This window comes from Chiroxiphia lanceolata, chromosome 6 (assembly GCF_009829145.1).
Source record: "Chiroxiphia lanceolata isolate bChiLan1 chromosome 6, bChiLan1.pri, whole genome shotgun sequence".
Taxonomy (NCBI): domain Eukaryota; kingdom Metazoa; phylum Chordata; class Aves; order Passeriformes; family Pipridae; genus Chiroxiphia; species Chiroxiphia lanceolata.
In genome coordinates, this window is record NC_045642.1 from 61724992 (window position 1) to 61745161 (window position 20170).

The 20170-nt window shown below is 44.9% G+C and overlaps 1 protein-coding gene across 8 annotated transcripts in view; it reads right to left on the reverse strand.

Annotated features, from left to right (window-relative positions):
* Positions 1-313: 313 nt before the first annotated feature.
* Positions 314-20170, reverse strand: part of KTN1 (kinectin 1) — a 57120-nt gene continuing 37263 nt past the window's right edge. For 4 of the 8 annotated variants that reach the window (XM_032690821.1, XM_032690817.1, XM_032690818.1 and 1 more), the window contains 14 exons: positions 20115-20152; positions 19095-19185; positions 17026-17112; positions 15094-15183; positions 13957-14037; positions 13287-13376; positions 13110-13202; positions 11573-11644; positions 11009-11092; positions 10699-10782; positions 8306-8389; positions 6884-6976; positions 2076-2199; positions 314-820 (listed from right to left, as the gene is read on the reverse strand). In XM_032690821.1, the coding sequence (XP_032546712.1) occupies positions 2095-2199; positions 6884-6976; positions 8306-8389; positions 10699-10782; positions 11009-11092; positions 11573-11644; positions 13110-13202; positions 13287-13376; positions 13957-14037; positions 15094-15183; positions 17026-17112; positions 19095-19185; positions 20115-20152 (1092 nt within the window). In that variant the 3' untranslated portion in view covers positions 314-820; positions 2076-2094. The remainder of the gene's footprint in view (positions 821-2075; positions 2200-6883; positions 6977-8305; positions 8390-10698; positions 10783-11008; positions 11093-11572; positions 11645-13109; positions 13203-13286; positions 13377-13956; positions 14038-15093; positions 15184-17025; positions 17113-19094; positions 19186-20114; positions 20153-20170) is intronic. The other 4 variants (XM_032690823.1, XM_032690819.1, XM_032690820.1 and 1 more) reach the window with 3 other exon arrangements.

The window sequence follows — 20170 nt, forward strand, 5'->3', positions numbered from 1 at the left end:
TTTCTGACTATTTCTCTCCTTTGTACTCCCTGATTTTTCCCAAAGATAACACAACAGAACCACACTTTGCATGATGGCTTACTGGGGATTTCTTGCATTTTTTAAAACCTCAGTACCTTCTCTTTAAAGCAAAAACTTGCTCTGCAGTTGGCAAGCTCCCCAGTTTGCCTCTTCTCAAGCTGGTGCCTCCTCCTCTGCCCAAAAACAAAGTACATTGGGTGCAGCCTGATGCTCATTTCGGGGAGGGGAGAGGTGGAAACCTCACCTGAGTCATCCACATTCACTTAAAAGAAGAGAGCAGGAACACCTTGAATAATAGCATCCCTTTATTTGCTGACACCATTACAAAAACTGATTACATTAGCAACCAAAAAAAAAAAAAAAAAAAAAAAGGAGTGTTTACTTGAGGTTGAAGTCAGAGGCAGCTAATCCCAAAAATGTAATTAAGTAAAACAGTGTACAACATCAGTATTAAAATGTCATATCCCACTGGTGACTTTACCACGTTGGAGTTTTCTGAACAAGTTTTATTGAGCAAAATAAGACAAAAGATTATGTGTTTACTGTCTCTCCAGGAATGTAAAGGTCTAATTATCCAAACAGGTTTGTTTTTATTATAAAACTAAACTCTGGAGGTGTCTACAGAGTTGGGTTTTTTTCTTTAAATCAGTAGTCTAACAAGGATTAGAAAAGACAAAACTCTGTTCAGTGTTTCTGACGAAGTAGAAAGGGTGAAAACATAAATAAGGCTTTAATTTGGCAAAATATAATACAATGCCTTCTGCTATCCTCAAATTAACGATTCCCCTGTGACTTCACTCTGCAAGAGAAACAAAAACACCACATCAGAGGAGCAGTTTCCAAACAAATCCACACCTTGACAGCATTTTGTTGGCGTTGGCCAACACCAATCTCAGAGGAACAAGCCAGGATGGTGGAGGCTGAGCAAGAACAGCCTCCCAGAGCAGAGTCAAGGTGCAGGAAGCCCCTTCCTCCCACCTGCACCAAGCCCATCCTACAAGGAGTCCTGTAAGACTGGGCTCATCCCACCCTGAACCCCATCACCCTCAAGACCAGCTCTGCTGTCAGTGCTGTGTCACAGCAGCAGGAGCATAAAAAACACCTAAATCAGGGATAAAACAAGTCCCCATCCTCAGCAGATGAGAGGGAGCTCTGACACTCCTTGTAGCAGCTCATTCAGCACCAAGGCCTTGCTCCCTCTCAACCCAAACACTTCACGTTAAGACCTGGACCACAACCTGCACGAGCTGCCTGAGGAAGCTTAGGGTCGAGTTTATCCAGACTTGACATTTAAGAAGTTTACCAGCATGATGCAGCCAACCACAAAGGCCCACGTTTCCAAACTGGCTGTATTTGAAAATAAAAGCCTTGTCCATGTGCCTGTAATTGGATGAAGAGTTCATGCCAGACTGATGCTTCAGGATACTCATATCCCCCTGACCACTGCGAGCCAGTGCTGGTAGCTCAGTGAAAGCCCAGTGGGTTACTTTAATATCCTCCATCCCAAAGCAATCAGAGCATGGAAGTGTAGACAGTTTGCTGGGATGAAGGAAACAAGGCACAGACTCTGGGAGCACAAAACTTCAGGTGACTTGCTGCAGGAAGCAGCAGGTGGCAAAAGGGAGGGGGATACAAGATTAGTCCCAGCTAACTGATGTGTGGATCCATGGAGGAACAAATCCAGGGCCTACCAGAAGCTTTTCATGATTTGCACATAGAAGAGGAAAAAATTTTTCACTGAAAGTATTGTCAGGGTCAGGCTTTGGAACAGCAGGGCAGTGCTGGAATCACCATTCCTGGAGGGATTTAAAAGATGTGTGGATGTGGCACTTGGTATGATATGGTTTAGTGGTGGCCTTGGCAGTGCTGGTTTAGAGGTTGGACTCGATGGTCTTACAGGGCTTTTCCAACCTCAACAATTCAACGATTCCGTGATATTATTCCGAAAAGCCTCATATTTTGACACCAGACTTGTTAAATTTGAACAAGGTCCCACCACCACAGACCAGTGGCCTTCCCAACAGCCACCCACCAGTTCAGCTGGCTGCACCCACCTGCCCTCTGGTAGTGTTCTCATCCCTTTGACAGCATTTGGCTTATTGACACAAGCAGCTTCTTGAGATGACCTACATCCTGGTTAAGATTCACCGCCACATTTAGTCTTTTATCAGTCAATTCCTGGAAGAAGGGGAAAAAAAAGAAATCATTAAAAACTCATTTACAATCTAATTACCACGAAAGCCTAGAATTAGATCCTCTGTATAAAATTACAAACTCGTTGTGCAGATGGGAACAATTCTTGTAAGTCAGAGGGTTATGGCCACGTTTAATGACAACATGGTTCAAAGTCAAGAAGCCCTTTCCTGTTCCAGGGAATTACCTGCATGCAGAGAATGTCAGTGAGAGCATTGCTGACCTCCAGCTCCCACCCTGCCTGTCCAGGACTTCATTTACTGCTTCCAGGAATTGTGCTTGCATCCACAGCTGACCCAGCCTCGGAGGTTATTACCCCACATCCCCACAAGCCTGGCTGAACCCCCCACAGATGGGAGCACGTGGTTTGTAACACAGGCTGGGGTGCACCCAGGGGGAGGAATGACTTCTGACCCCACAGCTGGAACAACAAGGCTCCTGGACCACCAAGGAGGGGGTCTGATTGAGGATCTGTGGGATGGTGTCCTCAGCAGTATGTAATACCCAAGCACAAGGCAGCTCCAGCTGTGGAACACCATGTGGAGCAGCTGGAGACACACACCCTTCCCCACCCACACAGCTCCTGCTCGGGCTCAGGACACGGGCTGCTGCCCACCAGCTATCCCATGGATTCACCCCCTGCTCTGAGCCCCTGGGAAATGCCCACTTGCCAGTGACCTGGATGAAGGCTTAACAAAGCAGTCTAAGCACCAGTCAAAACAGAAAAGGAAAAAGGAAAGCTACCACGAGCCGAAAAGCTGGTTTCCTGTGCTGAAATGAAAGTGCTGAGCTTGTGTTTTTAAACAAAAATAAATCCCTTTTTTATTTTTCCAGGAGTTCAACACTTTATTAATCAGGAAGTGTCACAACTCAAGATGGACTCTTCCCCTCCTGCCTCCCTGCCTGTCAGCCTTGCTGGAGCCAACAGTGCTGTGTAATCCCTGGTTTATTGCCTTTATTGATTAACTCCTCCAGAGACGCACCGAGCACTCCACATCCAAAACACACCTTGCTTGCTCCTCACTCAGCTCAGAACACAGACATGCAGATAACCTGCAGGAGAGCTTTTTCTGGAAATTTAACAGCTCAAAATAAGCAGCTCTGCCTTGGTGTCAGCAATGCAGAGGGTACCCAGTTCCCAACAGGAGCACAGAGGCGTTTCCAGGCGCCGGCATCGGCCAACCCTGCTCTGACTGAACCAGTGCTACCACCAGAATGAGACTGATGCATTATGTGGTTGCAAATCTCTCCCCAGAGTTCCAAGGAAATTAGAGGGAGTTCAGAGAGAGCCATTTTCCCTGCTCCCATTTGGCTGGAAACGCAGAGTGAACAGTAAATCAAACTCAAGCACCTGCACCGTTACAGAAATGACTCCGGGCTCAGACACAGGAACAAAACAATCCACAGCAAAGCTCTCACTGAGTACAACTGGTGAACATCTCCTACTGTAAAAAATCATTGGGATCTGTGTTAGGGTAGCCTTAGCCTGTTTTACCCTTGTTGAAGATCAGGCCTGCCGAGGCTGAGACTTGGCTTAGTGATCTCATCCAGACTGAGGGGAGCAGAAAGGTAAAGGTAATTAGCAGCCCAGCAGACAAATGAATCCAGCACTGACCAACATTGCCAGGGATGAGGGTGCCTGTGCATTAGCACTGGAACCATGGCTAACAAAGGAGCCTCTCAGTCCACTCTTAGCCCCATCTCTGGGAAGAGCTTTTCCCTCCCTTACTCCCTCTCACTTCTTTTGTGATCTCACTAATCTCAGGCAGTGTTTACTCATATAGACACATCCCCAACCCTCCTGGGGCCAATCCTGAGTAGCTCCCAGTGGATTTGGGCTCACTACAGTCACACTGAAGCTCCTGCTAACACAAGAGTGCATGGCTGCCTTATGCAGCCATTGCTATGCCCCAGGCCTCTGCTTGTCATGACTCAAGGGAAACAGGAGAAATTTAGGTTAAATATATGGAAGAAATCATTCCCTGTGAGGGTAGCGAGACACTGGCACAGGTTGCCCAGAGAAGCATGGATGTTCCTTCCCTGGAAGTGTTCAAAGCCAGTTTGGATGGGGCTTGGAGCAACCTTGGATCGTGGAAGGTGTCCCTGCCCGTGACGGGGTTTGGAACTAGATGAGCTTTATGGTCCCTTCCAACCCAAACCATTCTGGGATTCTATGATTCCATCTTTTTGGGATATGGGGATGAAGAGAGAAAAAGGACAGCAGTGGGGAAGGCCCTGTGATCACAGACTCAGTAGCCAAGACAAGTGCTGAACCGTCTGGACAGATTCCCCTCCACTGTTCCACACATATGGCATTTCCAGTTTCCAATGATGGAATGTTTTACACTGAGATTTGGGGGGTAAAAGCATGTTAGAATCCATATAAGCATCAAAATAAGCTCAGTGCCTAAGCAAGCTGCTGAATTTAAATGACTTCCTTAAAGCACACTAAAAGGCCCCCTTTAGTCATCAGCTGGTCCCATAAGTGACAAAGCAGCTGATTAGAAAACCCAAATGGTCTATTTTTAAATTGAAAGAAAAGGAGTCTAAAGAAAACACTCTGAGTGTGTTTGAGGGTTTATGCAAGTATCATTTCTCAATTTTGTGGGCTGGTTCCAGTACCCAGAAGGAACAAATATGCTCATTTTCGAGCATGTGTTTTCAGGTCCTTCGTAAAAAAAGAGGCACTGTTGCTAGGTGGAAGTGGCTGGAAGACTTTCTTTTTTGATCTCAGAGCTATTTTCAGCTGGGTTTTTAGGCTTCTGGGGAGACAGTTTCCTTTTCCCCCCCCTCAAAAAAAAAAATCAAACCCAAAAAGGCAGCAAAAAAGGCTTGGAGAAAAGATAATGTTCTAATTCCAGCCTCTGCCAATGGCTACCTGTCAAGAGCGCTGCTTAGACAATTAATGTATTTTTACTAATGAAGGCTTAATTATAGGTTTGTTAGGACTGTTTTTCCACACTCCTTTTCAGAATAAAGCCATGGATATTCTGGCAGAAAACCTGGGTTCCACAACGTGCCCACAAGAGCTGAAGAGAAGGAAGAGAAGCAATGCGAGAGCCAGAGGGGTTACCTGAGTTAAGGCTAAAGCAGTGAAGTCAAACGAGCACATCTGGGGCACCACAGGGCACATCTAATGACACCTGGCTCAGGAGGGCTCACCAGAGTCACCAGCCACATGTGCCATGGCTGATGGCATCACTGTTCCCATGTACCACACGGATCAGCCATAAAGTCACTGCAGAGCTGGGACTGGTTTGAGGAGGGATTCTCTCCAGCCTGCTGGACACAGAGCACCTGATTGTCACCAAAATCCCCTCATCTTCTGCTGAAGGGCTCAGCAGACCTATCATCCTCCTGGGAACCAGCTCACAGGGTTGGGACATCCAAGGCCTCACAGGCCCAGCTGCAACCCTGGCTTGAACACGGTGAGGCGACACAAAAGTCCATCAGCATCAACTGATTACTCTGGAAAAGCCATTTCATTCCTGCTAATGACTACAAAGGCTTTCCCACAGTACTCCTCAGAGGACCCAGAGCTTCCTCCTGCAGCTGATGAAGCCACTTACTTTCAGCAGCTAAAAGGAGTCGATATAAATTATTTGTCCTATCAGCAAACGCTCCTCTCCCCCTCAGACGACAGCGTTTCCTTCCACTCTATCCATCAGAAGGAAACGGGTAATGAGTTCCACTGACACCACTTAGCTGTGTAAAACGTGCTGGGAGAGCATCTGCTTTAGCCTTCCCCTTCCCAAGTGCCTCCTGGAAAGCTGCTCCGAAGCTATTTTGAAGCTGGTGTGAAAGCTCTTGTTTCCAAAGACGGAGAACGCCAGTGAAAAAGCCACAGCTCCATCACCTCTACAGGTGGTGCCTTTTTAGGATCAATATACTAATCATCCACACTAACAGCAACCCATAAGCTCAGATGAATTACCTGCAAGCATGAAAACAGGCCACCTCAGAGAGAATCCACCAAATTCCACACCCTAAAACTGCACTGCCTCTGCTGGAGAATATAGGAGCACCAGCAGTCTGGAGAGTCACCCACCCACAGCACGAGGCAGAACTCAGGTCTGTTCCTTCCTGAAGCTCAGGAAAGCAAGACTTTGCTGCTGGACCACATCAAGGCCAACACAAATTCCCAGGAGCCAGGACCAGCTAAAGTTGAATTCTGGCCAGAAGGGACCATGTTCTAGCAAGAGACAACCTCTGTCTTGGTGTTAAGGGTCATGCAGAACTGCCTCTCTCTGGTGTTACAGATGTCAGCAAGGGCCAACCCAGCAGTGAGTATTTTAAGCCATCAGCAGATTTATTTTTAGCTTCTCCTTTCCCTTCTTGGAGGGACAAGTCTGGGGATCTTCCCACTGTTGCCCACACCAAATCAAGAACCCATCAAAAGTCCAGACTTTATGTAGAGTCTCTCCTCTTCCTCCTCGCAGATTTGAGCCACCGGAAAGGGGTCACAATCCAAATGACAGCAGAACTCCCAGTGCATCCCTTGGGATACAGCTCTAGGACACCACCCTGGCAAGGACTGGAAGCTTCATCAAGCCCTAATTTCCCCACCAGCAGCACGCAACCTGTTCCCTCGCTGGACCTCACTTCCCAAAGTTCCCACTTTGCATGGGATTTGTGCTGCCCCTGAGCAGAGGCTCAAAGAAACACTCACCGACTCTGTGCAAACGTCGCTGTTTTCAATAACATTGGCATCCCCGAAAACTTTTCCAATTTCTCTCTCAAGAGCTGCCAAAGACTCCTGGGCCTGCAAAGGAAAAAAAAAAAAAAAAAGTTAAAAAAGAAAAGAAAAAACGGGAAAAAACCAGGGAAGGCACAACAATTAGCAAAGCCTGAAAAGCAACCCCCCCCATCTCCCTGAGAGCACCAGAGACACAGGAAATCACTGTTCAGGAGGAAATCTGTTTTATGCCAGATTTGCTCAAGGGACCAACACATTTGCCAAGACTGACATGTCTCCTTACAATCAGCATGTTGCATGTCAGCCTGCCTGCATCTGAGAGCAATTCTACAGGGAAGCTTTAAGAGTCTCATGTCAAGTTATTAGGTAAAAATTGTGCAGCAAAATTTTTTTTGCAAGAGTAGGAGTGCAGGCAGGTCTCAAAAATCCTAATCATAGATGTGTATTTATGTAGAATATACCATGAACAGCAGCACAGCTCACTTCACATGTCAACACCCAACGTAATTTGTCCCGAGCAAAATTTTAAATTCCTTATTTAAAAAATTTAGGTTTCCTGTAGCTTCTCACCTCCTGGCAATGCTTTTGTGATCACCTATCCCTGCCCCAGGACAAGGCATGCCCCACCAACAGCATTCCCCACTCCAGTCTTGCAAGAACTCATCCCAATTTCCATACTACATGAAGGAAACAAGGTATTCCAGAGTCTGGAGCCAGAGCCCAGTCACTCCACAGGCTGTTCTCGTCTCCATTTATCAACTTTCCATGAGAGCTTTGTTTCTGGGGTGACAGACAGCACTGAGACCTCTCATGCTTAAAGGTTGTCCACTCCAATCCATCTCCTAAGAGCAGTCATTGAGGAAGAGCAGAGGAAACCCACCTGCTCCTCTGATCACACTTGCACACAACTAACTTCTAAGATTTGGAGTCTTCTGGGTTATAGTTGATGTGTAACCACACGTCAATGGGCTGATGGCTTGTAAACCAACTTGTAACCCTCTGCCACTTGAAACTGGATTTAAAAGCCTCAGGCTGTGCTGTGGGTGGAGGGCTGTGGGATGAGCTTTTTGTTAGGCTGGGTTTCTTTTAAATAAAGAATTATTTGTCAGCCTCAAATCACCACTTGTTCCCACTGGCATAAAATTATCATGAACAAGGGAGTCTTTCAGGAAGGATAATTAAAACAGAGCTGTTGGTTGCAGTTTTATCATTTCTACAGACATGCAGGTATCTTGCATGAGCTCTTACACCCACAGTCACAGTGGAGCAAGACACCCCACCAGGCAGGCAGTTCCCTCAAGCTGCTCAAATCACCTTTTCCAGCAAGGGAAAACTACAGGTCTTGAGAGTTTTTGATAAAATTTGTATCTGCAACTATTAAGGGTCTCTGCTTACCTTGGGCAAGTCACCAGCCACCTTCTGTCTCTCGTTTTGATCAACTTTGAGTTTCGATAGTGTTTCGTTTAGCTGCGTTTTCAGCTGCAAAACAGTAACAAAGAAACTCAGTTTCCCCTCGCACACACACACATTTCATCTGTCTGTCCCACGGATTAACCCAGGGCACATGGACTGCAAAGGGAGTAAGATTACTGACAATTACTGCACACACTGGATTAGTGGACATGTATGATGAGGTTTACAAGGACAGTCAAGGAAGAGACTCCATCTGTGAAGGTAAACGGAAAGAACGGAAACTACAGAAGAAAAGACACGGTCGGCATCGGCTTCGTTAGGAGTGGTTTCAACTTTTAAACTACATTGCCAGGAGGAGCATTAGCAACCCTGACAGGGCATAAGCCTCTCTAGCACCCTTATCACAGAAGTCAGCCCAGACTCCAACTTAATTCACAGCAAACATGCAAAAAATGTAGATTGCCATCTTCCTAGTTCAGGCTAAACAGTCTCTTTACTGCTGAATAAACTAAAAAGCTCTACTTGTCATCTTAATAAAGCACCACTTACTACAACTATGTTGACTTAACCAATCTGTTAACGTCACATCAAGGCATGAATCACTGACAGGGGGGATATTAAGTTGTCGATTGTGTTTAGATTCAATCCAAAAAAGTGAAACTATTTCAGTCAAGAAGGATGAATGCTCCGAACTGGCTGCCCTTAAACTGCAGCCTTCCAAAGGATAAACATTTTTTAAAAGGATATTTTGAGTGCACTACAACACAACACACAGAACCAGCCACAGCACTTGAGGCTTGAGCCTCGAACAGGAGTGTTAACAAGGAGCTCGAGTGCCAATTTTGTTGGATTTGTGCCTCTGAAGTGAGCTGTGCTAATGTTCACTATTCCTGCTGTCAATCTTCTTGGGAGCCAGCAGGAGATTAAAGAAGGGAACAAAAGGCTACTCAGAGCCCTGAATTCTCACTAATTCCAAACCTGCACATTATATTTGTCTCACCCTTGGAAGGGTTCCCCCTTTGGAGCACCCCGGACTGGTGAATGCTGGCTTTCTACATTTTGGAGAAGCACTGTTGAGCTCCTCTGCAGTTTGAGCTTATCTCCTTGCTCACCCTATAAGCAGAGGGAAACTGTTCTGAAATCCCATCATTTCTATTCCTCAGCCTCCTGCAAAAACCACTCACACCCACTGGACAGCATTCCTGAGCCATTTGCATGCAGGTAGTTGTTCACCACCTCCTCACAGCCCCATCAGATTGCACTCAAGCTGCCCTAGCAGGGAGCTCAGCTTTTTAAGCTTTTGTTGTGTACAGACATAATAAATTGTTGCCTCTTATATTCAAGAGGTTGGCGTTTACTGATTAACTCCAAGATATGCATTCAATTCCCATTTCCCTTGCTTTCAAAAGGAGAGGCTCTGGTTGCTGAGGCAAGAAGACTGTTCACTTAAGCAGATTGTTGCTGTGGTGGTGGTTTTTTCCTAAATAAACCCTGTTTTAACCCAGTCACATCAATGGCAGCACCCTGGTGGGATCAGCTCCACCTGTGGTGACAGGTTCTCCCAGCACCCACTCTAAAACCCACAGAACATGGCGACAGCGACAACCTTCCCCAATTCTGGCTCAAAAAGCAAGAAAAAACTGTTCAAACACAAGCAGAGGAAGGATCTGACTGCTCCTGCAGCCTTAAAAACCACATCAGTGAAACAAGGGAGAAGGGGAAGGGGCTCAGACTGGAAAACCATGCATCCTTGGGTCTATCCTCGGTTAATCCAAGTCCTTCTTGAGAAAGCTGGTATAGGAGCATTATTGGCTGGAAGCATTTCTAGCCAAACACGCTGTTTCACATGCAAGCACCAAGCCAGCACAGCTATTCAGCCACAGCAGGATGTCAGCAGCTGAATGGCTGGGTACTCTGAATTAATCTAACATTGGTTTTGGCCAATTTCTGTACACACAGAGCAGGATGGAAAAGGCTCTGTGCAGTCAGAACACAGATACCACAGTTGCATCCTCAAAAGCTTGGGGAAAAAAAAAAAATCAGAGAATAATCCTCAAGTTAAGAGAGCACCACTTTTGCTGCTCCAAGGCCATTACATTTGCTGTTGCATATGCCTACACTGTAAATCTTCTCAAGAAGTTTCAGGAACGAAAGTCTTACAGACTTTGGGGAAAAAAGTCTTAAGAACCAGACATGCTATTGTTAGGAGCAGAGAAGAGAGACAAATTGTAAAAAGTCAGACTACATAAATGATTTCAATGGACAAAAATACCAAGCTGAAGAGGTTAGCAGAACAGACAGGATTTGAAATAAGTCTCCGCTTCATACGTATGCTGGGAGCCTGGTTTGTGCCCAACGGAGAACAAGCTTCTTACCAAATTTAACTCTTCATTCTGTCTTACTGCTTCAGAATATGAATCATCAAGTTTTTTCTGCAATTCAGTCAAGAGATCTTTGAGCTGAAATGAAGTTTAGAGTTTTAGGATTTGTCTCCTTAGGATGCCCCCTTCTCTTCTGCTCAGTTGTTAGTGTGCCGCTCTACCCTAAGGTCACAAGCGTACAAACTCCTCAGCCACAGGGGCTAAGCACTGGGTTAGTTTGCCAGCCAACTGGGAACCAAAAGAAATTAAAAAAAAAAAAACAAACAAAACAAAACAAAAGAACAGCTTGGACAATTAAGTTTACCTCTCTGACTTCTGAAACATAAGTAGATCGTTCTATTTCTGCCTTTTCTAGTTCACTTTCCAAATGTTCTCTCTCTTTTTTAAGCTGGAAACAGAAAAACAGAGTTAAAACAGATGTTTCCAATGCTTTCTCGCAGTGTCATTTGCTTGATTTGTAATTAGCTGTAAATTTCTATCAAATATTCCATGACATTTAGAGAGCATTTCAAATGCAGTGATTGCACAGCGCAGATTTAAACTGTTACACTTTGGATAAAAAAAAGATAAAAAGAAAAAGAATCAAGCCCAAGATTGTCAACAAGCAGTAAACTGCTAAGCCTCACAAGAAAGGGCTCCAGTGGGTGAGTACAGAAGTAAAAAACAGCACAATTTCCAGTACCCAGCTTCTCTGGTTTTTAAAAACACTGCCCAAAAGACTCAGATTAAACTGCAGCACGGGCTGTGCTGCTTGCAGGAGAGAAGCCCAGAAAGTTCAGATTTACAGCACAAGCCTAAATCGTGTTTAAATAACATAAATCTTCAAAGACAAGGAAAGAAAACCAAAAAAACAAACACCTGCACGTACAGTTTCAACTTCTTTGATTTCTTCCTTTAACCTCTCCACCTCGTGCTCCAAAGAAGTGACTGAAGTTTTCATCTGCAGTTTTCAGGAAAAATAAAGATAGTTAGTAGGGCTGGTCTAAGACAAACTCTCCCTATACACACGAGATTGCTCCTACTTTCTAAAATACTCAGGATTAAATCAGTGGCTGAATAAAATAAGATGGTCAAATAATACAATATAGCTATGTTGGAACACCTCTTCTACCTTCTCTCAACCTAAGAAGTTCTTTGACATATTTAGAGCCTAAATGACTGAAATATTTGGAATATAAAGACTAATCCAGTTGGCCATTAGCCACAGTAAAGGAAATATCCTTCCTAGGCAGGGAATAGAGTCCATCATATACCCAAACCCAGCATTTTCAGCCTAATTAGGGGCTGTGTAAGTGCAGCAGATGGTAGCACATCTCTAGTTGAAGATCTGACAGCCTCTGTGAGCCCCTCAAACAAGATGTTTATAACTCATCTGTTTGCTCCAGGCTCACACTCTGGTACTCAAATTTACTAAGCAGAAATACTTTAGAAATTATTTTTCAAAAAAAAAAGCAGTTTGACCTACTTTAATTGTAAACTGGGAAAGAGACATAAAAAAGCTTTCTTCTTCCCACTTTTGCTAACAGGAAAGCTTTGCAGGCAATTTCAAGAGTAATTAGTTGACCATTATGGATTGAGCAGTATTTTAACAGCTTCCAAAAAACTGTTATGATCCTATGGTACTTCAATTTTAGCTCAAAGAGTCCATATCTATTCACAAATAGACTTGGAAAAAAATCCAGGTGCTCAATGGAAGTTGTCTGTCCAAGTTATTAGGATCAGAAAAACATATTCCTGGGCACACTAACAGGACACATGCACATTTCTCAACCTTTGGCTTCCCATCTCATCAGTATTAATTTTACTACTTGCCATTTGGCTGCCTCCTGCATCACCTGCAAATGACTCCCCATCCCTGGAAGTGTTCAAGGCCAGGCTGGATGGGGTTTGGAGCAACCTGGTCTAGTGGAAGGTGTCTCTGCCCATAGAAGGGAGTTGGAACAAGGTCTTTAAGGTCCCTTCCAACCCAAACCATTCTGTGATGACAGGACTGTGACACAGACTTGTCATAATGGCCACAGACCTTACACCTGTGCTGTTTATTTGTTCTTGCTTCTCTAAAGATGGCAACAGAAATAGCCACAAATCTGAAGATATCGACATATCCCCCATTTTGCAGGTCCATTTAATGGAAATACATTCCTTTAAAAACTAAAAATCAGTCTTAGCTTCATGTAAAGTATCAGAGCACCAAAATACTACTGATGTGAGGAATCACTCCTATTATACTTGTTGCAGGCTTCACCTTTTTCATTCCCTGGTCACAAGCACATCAGACCAGGCAGCCAGGGCTGTTCTACACCTGCCTTCACAGAGCTCAAACACCCTCTGTGACTTCAAGCAGAACCTGCCTGGCTGCTGTTAAAAAAAAAAAAAAAAAAAGGGAAAAAAATCTTCAGAAATACCTGTTTAAGTTCCTTCTGTGATTCTTCAACTTTTATCTTCCATTTGCTTTCTTCCTCTTCCACACTCCTCTGTAGCCTTTGTAAAATCCCCTCCTAAGAAGAGAGAGGGATTTGAAAGCTCAGAGCAGAAGAAAGGCAGCTTGAAACACCACACAGGTGACCAGGCATCCAACTCACCGTCTCTGCCAGAACAGATTTGTATTTCTCACACTCCAGCTGCAGCAGGATGTGCATTTCCTCAGCCTCCTTCAACTTCTGCTCCATAGCCTGGGCAAAGGAAAAAAAGGGACCACAGGAGTCACATCTCAGTGGATGGATTTCAGTTCTATTCATCTTATTTCCACAAGCTGGTGTCATTCATGGGCAGGTCTGTCTTCCCAACCCATGCAAAGACAAGAGCAAGTGCACTGTTCACCTACAACTCTCAACACTCAAAGCACAAACTTCAGGTGAGTTACCAAAAAAATGCCCATCACTTGAAAAAGTGAAGAGGAATTTTGAATTTCATGAACTCCCAACTCCACGAGGCACTTTTCAAAGGTGCAAATACATTTCTGATTTACAACTTGCAAACACCTACAGGTTGCCCAGGGAAGCTGTGGCTGCCCCATCCCTGGAAGTGTTCAAGGACAGGTTAGATGGGACTCGGAGCAACCTGGTCTGGTGAGTGACATCCCTGTCCAAAGCAGGGGGGATGATCTTTAAGGTTCCTTCCAACCCAAATGATTCTAGGATTCTATAAAGCAATTTTCTCGTGACTTGTTTGAGAATTTGAGCTTGACAATGTGTAAGATTTACACTGGAAAAATACATTATGCCACACACGAGTTGTCCACCTTGTGCCTACCTTGACATCCTCAGATCCTGAAGCCTCTCTCAAGTATTCTTTAGCCATCTTTTCAAACCCACATATCCATTCGCTGTGGCTCTGCTGGGAAATCATTCAGTTAAAGCTGAGAACAATCTCAATAAAAACTATCTTCAGGACATTTTGCCTCCCAACTGCAGGCTCAGGGAGCAGTGTTTCAGTCCTCTGAGTCCCCAGAGCCAACACACAGTTGTTGTTCAGCCAGTGTCACACACAGCAGAAAGGGGCTGGTGGGCAGCAATCCAGGAGAACGAGGTTATGACACACACACACACACACACAGAGTTCACAGGGGCTTGGACATGCTGAAATACAGCTGGGTGACAGAGGACTCCCTGCAAGTGTCAGGGCTCCACAAGAAGTATTTGAAGATTGAAGGGAATCTTTTCCAAAATCCCCGAGCAATTAAAGCAGACACTTGCTGCGTAATTCTAGGAAGGCTGTTTTATAACCTTACAGAAACAGTCTTTTTAAAGACTGGCTCATCAGGAGACTAAGTTTAGCACATTTGGGAACAATTTTAAATATGAATATTCAAAACCTCTAGACGTTATAAATGGAATGCAAACCCCATTTTCCCAGCCTCACTTCACATTACTCACCCCATCTGAACCACACAAACCCAGTGCACCTTCCCTGCAAACAACTGACAGCCACCAAGGATATAAAACTGGAAATCAGTGCTTGGGAACAAAATAAACCCTCCTAAACTGTGTTAGCTGTCACTGAGGCAGCACATCTCCTCCAGAAAGTGGAGGGGGAAGATGGATCCCTGTTGTGCCAGACAGTGAGCAAACACACAGCAGACCTTATTCACCCCTCAAAATTTACTGTCTCAGTTGTAAGATGACACAGACAGGTAAATTGGCTATTGAGTCAATAAGAAAACACAGGATAATGACAATTTCTTTTTGAACACTTGTCTTGAAATAACAATCTGCAGCTTTGCCTCTCTGCTGGTGGGAAGCACAAGGCATCACCAGCAAGACACTCTTGTCCCACTGCAGAAACCTTGGGACAGAGGGGACTGTGAGGAAACACTCCAGACTGCCCAGCACAACAGGACCAGAGCTTCCTGGTTCCCAGTAGAAGGTTAAGAGGAGCCACTTCTCTTACCACATTAGAAGGCAGAGAGACTTTAGGGAACAGCTTCTGGAGGAGTTCACGTGTCTCCATCTCGGCAGCTTCCAAATGCTGCTGCTTCTCCTAAACCAAGAGAAGGGCTCACATGAAATGGGGAAAAAAAACACTCCACAGACCTGGCAATAGCCTCTTCTATGCCTACAGTAACTTACTTAACCCAGAAAGTCCTTTTGTAAGTGAGAAAGGCACTATAGTCTCTAAAATTGCCAGTAAATTGGTTCAAAAATGGACACTAAATTGCTTCAGAATTTGGCCTTCACATTTGTTCTCGCTTAAGCTTTTATTTTCTTATGTTCTCCTCCAATCTAGCCTGGCTGTACAGAAATCACACCATCAGTCACTTGTTCACAACACAAGCTACACTGTGCTGAGTAACTGCATCCATAGATCACACCAACCCTGCCACTCAACCTGAGCAAGCTCAAAAACAAGCATTTTGGTCAATCAACTATTTTTTTTTTTTTTAAAGCCATGCTTTTTAAACAATTTTAGGTGGGGAAAAAAAAAAGAAATCACCTTAAGTTAACGTCATCACATCAAAACCAGAGAATTAAAATCTAAAGGAAACTTTGTGTTAATGCACATTTGAACCAGGCCAAGAAAGTAAGAGTTCTAAACATTAAGTACTCAAGAGGAAGACCCTTACATCCTCCTTTCCCAACCCTGGATGCAATGGGAAATAATTATTAGAGCTGTGTGACAATCTCCAGGTTTTCTTTGTTATTGCTCTGCCAATATAAATACCCAGAGCCAAGGGCAACACAGATCCATCCTTCCATGTATTTAACATTTAAAGCAGAGCAGCCACAGGACATATGCTTGCTGTGCTTGTGGCAGATTGGGTTAATTTAGCCCCATGACGCTCAGGCTCCCATTTAAATTTAAATGTAGAAAGCCTGAAACCCTTCACAGAATGCAGCTTTCAGCCAAAATCCTTCACTGATACTTGTTTTTTTTTTTTTTTCCTTTGACATCACTGCCTTGCTGCTCTGAGTTCCCCTGCTGCAAGAGGTCGGTGGTGTGAGATTCAGAGACAGAAACGAGACATTAGGTTGTGAAGTTGTGCTAAGTGTGTTAGTTGGCAGCAATTTAGGAACCACCAAGAAGTGGCAAGTGGTTGTTTGGTGAGGTCTTCCAACTGCAAGAGAAAGCAGGCAAGCATTAGCACACAGCAAAAGCAGGTACAAACCTCCCTGACCGCGGGGCCAGCGAAGAGCGGAGACGCCTCCGAAACACAGACACACAACCCCAAATCAGAGCTCCTCTGCTTCTAGCTACCTGACTTGTGTTCCTAAAGTTAGTTTGATGCCTTTTTTTTTTTTCTTTTTTTAATTCTGCACAGTGGCAATTAACACTGAATCAGGCTCACAGCAAACACAAGTTCCTTTCAGAGTGAATCACACCCTGTATCGTTTTGAGCATCGGTCCCATGGTCCCTGTCGAGCCTCACATGCCTTCAAGGAGCAAATTCACAGCTGTGGTCACACCGTTTTCCTGAGAAGCTCCCAGGTTTTTAAATAATAATAACAATAATTTAGTCCTGGTTCTTCACAGGTCCAATAGATTTGTTCAAGCACAGCCAAAGCCCAGTAGAAGAAAGCAGGTTGCTCACCAGCACAGCTTTTATTCTGGAGCTCCCCACAAAGCAAAAACAATTCACAACAGCTCTAACAATTATGCAAACGGAAATCAAAAGTCAGCATGCCCACAAACTAACAATTAAAAAAAAAAAAAAATAAACCTAAAGACAACAGGAAGAAGCAGAGGTGAGAGTATATGAATGATCGCTCAGAAGAGATTATACTTAAACTGCAGTAAAAGTTAAATGTCTCCATTTCACTTAAAAAACCAGCTGCAGATCTGCTTCTAGCTTAATGCATCATTTCTAGCAGTCAACATTACAACCTTGGCAGTCTTGTTCACTTTGTCCTGCAGCAATTTTTCAGTTGATGCCAATGCTTCCATTGCTTCCCAGTTTTTCTCCCGAAGGTCCTAATCATTTTTAGAAAGAATGATTTCAGTTCAGCCAATATTCAAACTGTTTTCCTTTTTACTTCAGAGATATATTTCGCATTACATTCCACCATTTGCATTTAAATGCTGGTTACTGCAAGATGATTTTGCTGGGGAATAGGACATACACTAGCAAAAACCAAGTGTGATGTTCAAAGAGTCTGAATGAAAAGGGGGGGTAAAAATGCCAATTTCTGCCCAACCTGCCCCCGTGTCCAAAACTGATCCAAGTGTTACTGCAGAGCTGTATCACTACAGCGACCTCACACTTTGACTGCACTTGTAAGAAGAAAGAGGGAAGTTTTCAAAAGTAGTGAGGAACACAGACACCAAACCACAGATTACACAACAGAGTGTTAGGCATGTTGCAGTGCAGAACCCAGCATGGACCCCAGGAGACATGGAGGTGTGTGCACATTTATGCCCCTCATCCTGCAACCCGACCTCGGGCCTCAGCCCAAACCTACTGCGCCGGGGTCGGTTTTAGAAACGCAAAGCTCAGGGCCTCGTTTGGCAGCGTTTACCCCACGCAGGTCTCTCCACTGCACCCACAGAGAACTGGTTTGCTGCTCACCAGCCCTCCTGGGAGGTTTTTGGGATTTCAGCAGTGGCGAGCACGCCCCAGATCCACATGGAGAGACCACGGTGCCGCGCTCCCGAGTCTTTCTTGGCGAGGTCATCAAACGTGTACTCCACAAGGCGTCAACACGCAAGCTCAGTGAGGAGGCCCAGAGCTCTTCTAAGAGCAGCCTCACAGCTCATATCTAGGAAGGATGGTGGGCCTTGCAGGGAGGATTAAACTTTTTCCAACCCTCAGAGCAATCTCCTTCAGCAAAGGGCTGTTCTGTATTGGTTTTTAATTCACCAAAGTGGCACTCAAACCCCAGCATGTACCTACACCAGCTTCACTTCACCACTTCTATTTGCCTGCTATCCTAAGGGCTGTTCTACAGGATATAAACACAATATTGGATAAAACTGGAGAAAAAACTGGGACCTGCAGGCATGGTCTGCCCTTTAGCAGCAGTCAGATTTCTGCCTGCACCACGAAGGGTACTCAGACCTTGCGATTCCCCAGGAAACACATATGCATATGTTCTACCTTTCCAGCTCATCTGTCTTCAGAGACTACTCAGCCACTTTCCCTCTATTTTATTTCAGCTCTTAGGCAGCAGTCCTTGCTCTACAGCTCAATATTTTCCTTGTGCATCTTCCTTATATTGTCCCTCTATTAAGCAATGAAGTTTATTGCATGGTATCCATCAAGGAGGGATAGGCAAGATAAACCCCCTGCATTTTAACAACTTTCTTCCAAGTAACTCAAAAGATAACACTCTTGCCCTGCACAGGTAATGTATTACAAGGAAGTAACTTCACAGCTCTCTGATGGCAGATACAAGCTTTAATTCCACCCACAAACAACCAGAACTGCACCATCAGCAGCTGCTGTGAAGGAAGGCTCGTGGTCCTTCACCCACTTAGAAAAGTCAGGATTAGTCATTCAGGACTGGGAAGAGCCAGATCTGAGCACCCTGAAGGTAATGCCTCCTCCCATGTCCATGCACAAGGACCATAGCTCAGAGTACAGCACCTTTCATCCTCCCACCCTCCCTCCCCAAACTCCCTCCTCTTCCCTTGGCAAAGGATGTGTTTCTCAACAGGGCTTTTAAGGCTTGAATCCAAATCTAAGAACCTGCTGCGGGATGTGTTCCCTAGCAAGTCTCCTTCCTCTCATCCCATCAGCAAATTGTCAAGGAGGTGACAAACTCTAAACCAGTAAAGTAAGGTATGCCCAGTCACTCCCAAGAGGAAAGGAGTGTCCAGGGGGCACAATACAGCAGATAACTGCCAAACATTCCCTGCAGAATGCCCCAGGCATCAGGGAGTGCTGTGCACACAGGTTTGGTTGTTTTGGGAGTTTGGGAGGGTTTTCTGGGGCGGTGGGGGAAGAACTTCCTTACGTTGTTCTTTTTCCTCTGCTGCTCAAAGGCGTTTCTCTGAGAGGCGAGTTCGTTTTGGAGACTGGCGATTTCCTTCTCTTTGCCTGCAACCCTGAATTGACAAAGAGAACCATGAACAAGTCAGGAGACACTGAAGAAATTTCCAGTGAAGCACTGACACCCTTTCCCATACACTGCCTTGCCTTCCCTTCCAGCAACACACTCTCTTTGAAAAGCTGCTCTCGCTGACTTGGCAGCATCGCTTGCTTCCCACTGCTCTGTGAACCACGGGCTGCCAGAGCAAAGCCCATTGTAAAGCTGTTGTTTGCCTACAAGAGGCATCTGCACACATTTATCAGGGCCACAGAAAGGCAGAGCATTAGCTGAGGATAAGTCAGCCAGCCCACGCTAGTACAGCACCACAGAACAGGCCTGCTGGATAAGAGCATTCCCTCACAAGCACCTAGTCCACAATTTATAAGTCATTTAACTTAAAAGACAAATGATTCTGCCAGCCAAAAATGCATGACAGTGGCAATTTGCTTAGCACAATGTAAGGCAGTATGGCATTAGCTTCCACATGGTTATTTAGTGTGCTTCAGCTTCACGTTAAAACACACTTTTACGCCCAAGATCTTCCCTGGGAAGAGATTTCCACCGGATGACTTTATAATACAAAAACCCCTCTACTGAGCTGAAGTTCCAAGAAAAAAAAAACCTGTCACTTTTGCTTGAAACACCAACATTTAACTTTTCAGCCATACAGCTGAGCTGGCATGCATCCAAAATTAAATCAATCATGGTTCACTTCCGTGGTGGGCACAACACACTGCCAGCACTGTCTGTCTGCAGGAGAGTGCAGGATTGTCACCGTGAGCAGAATCTCCATGTTCAAGTTTTATTAGATAGCAAACTTCTTTGTTTTCTTACTGCCCACTTCTCACACTCTGATATTGTCCATTTGGCATTTATTTCACCTTCTAAATTTCCTGAGCAGTAAGTGAAATGAATCAGTTGCATTCAACTTCTGGCAGTACTCACACTTGGAGAAGCTCCTCGCTCTGGACAGCCAGAGATGCCTACAAAGAGATCAGAAA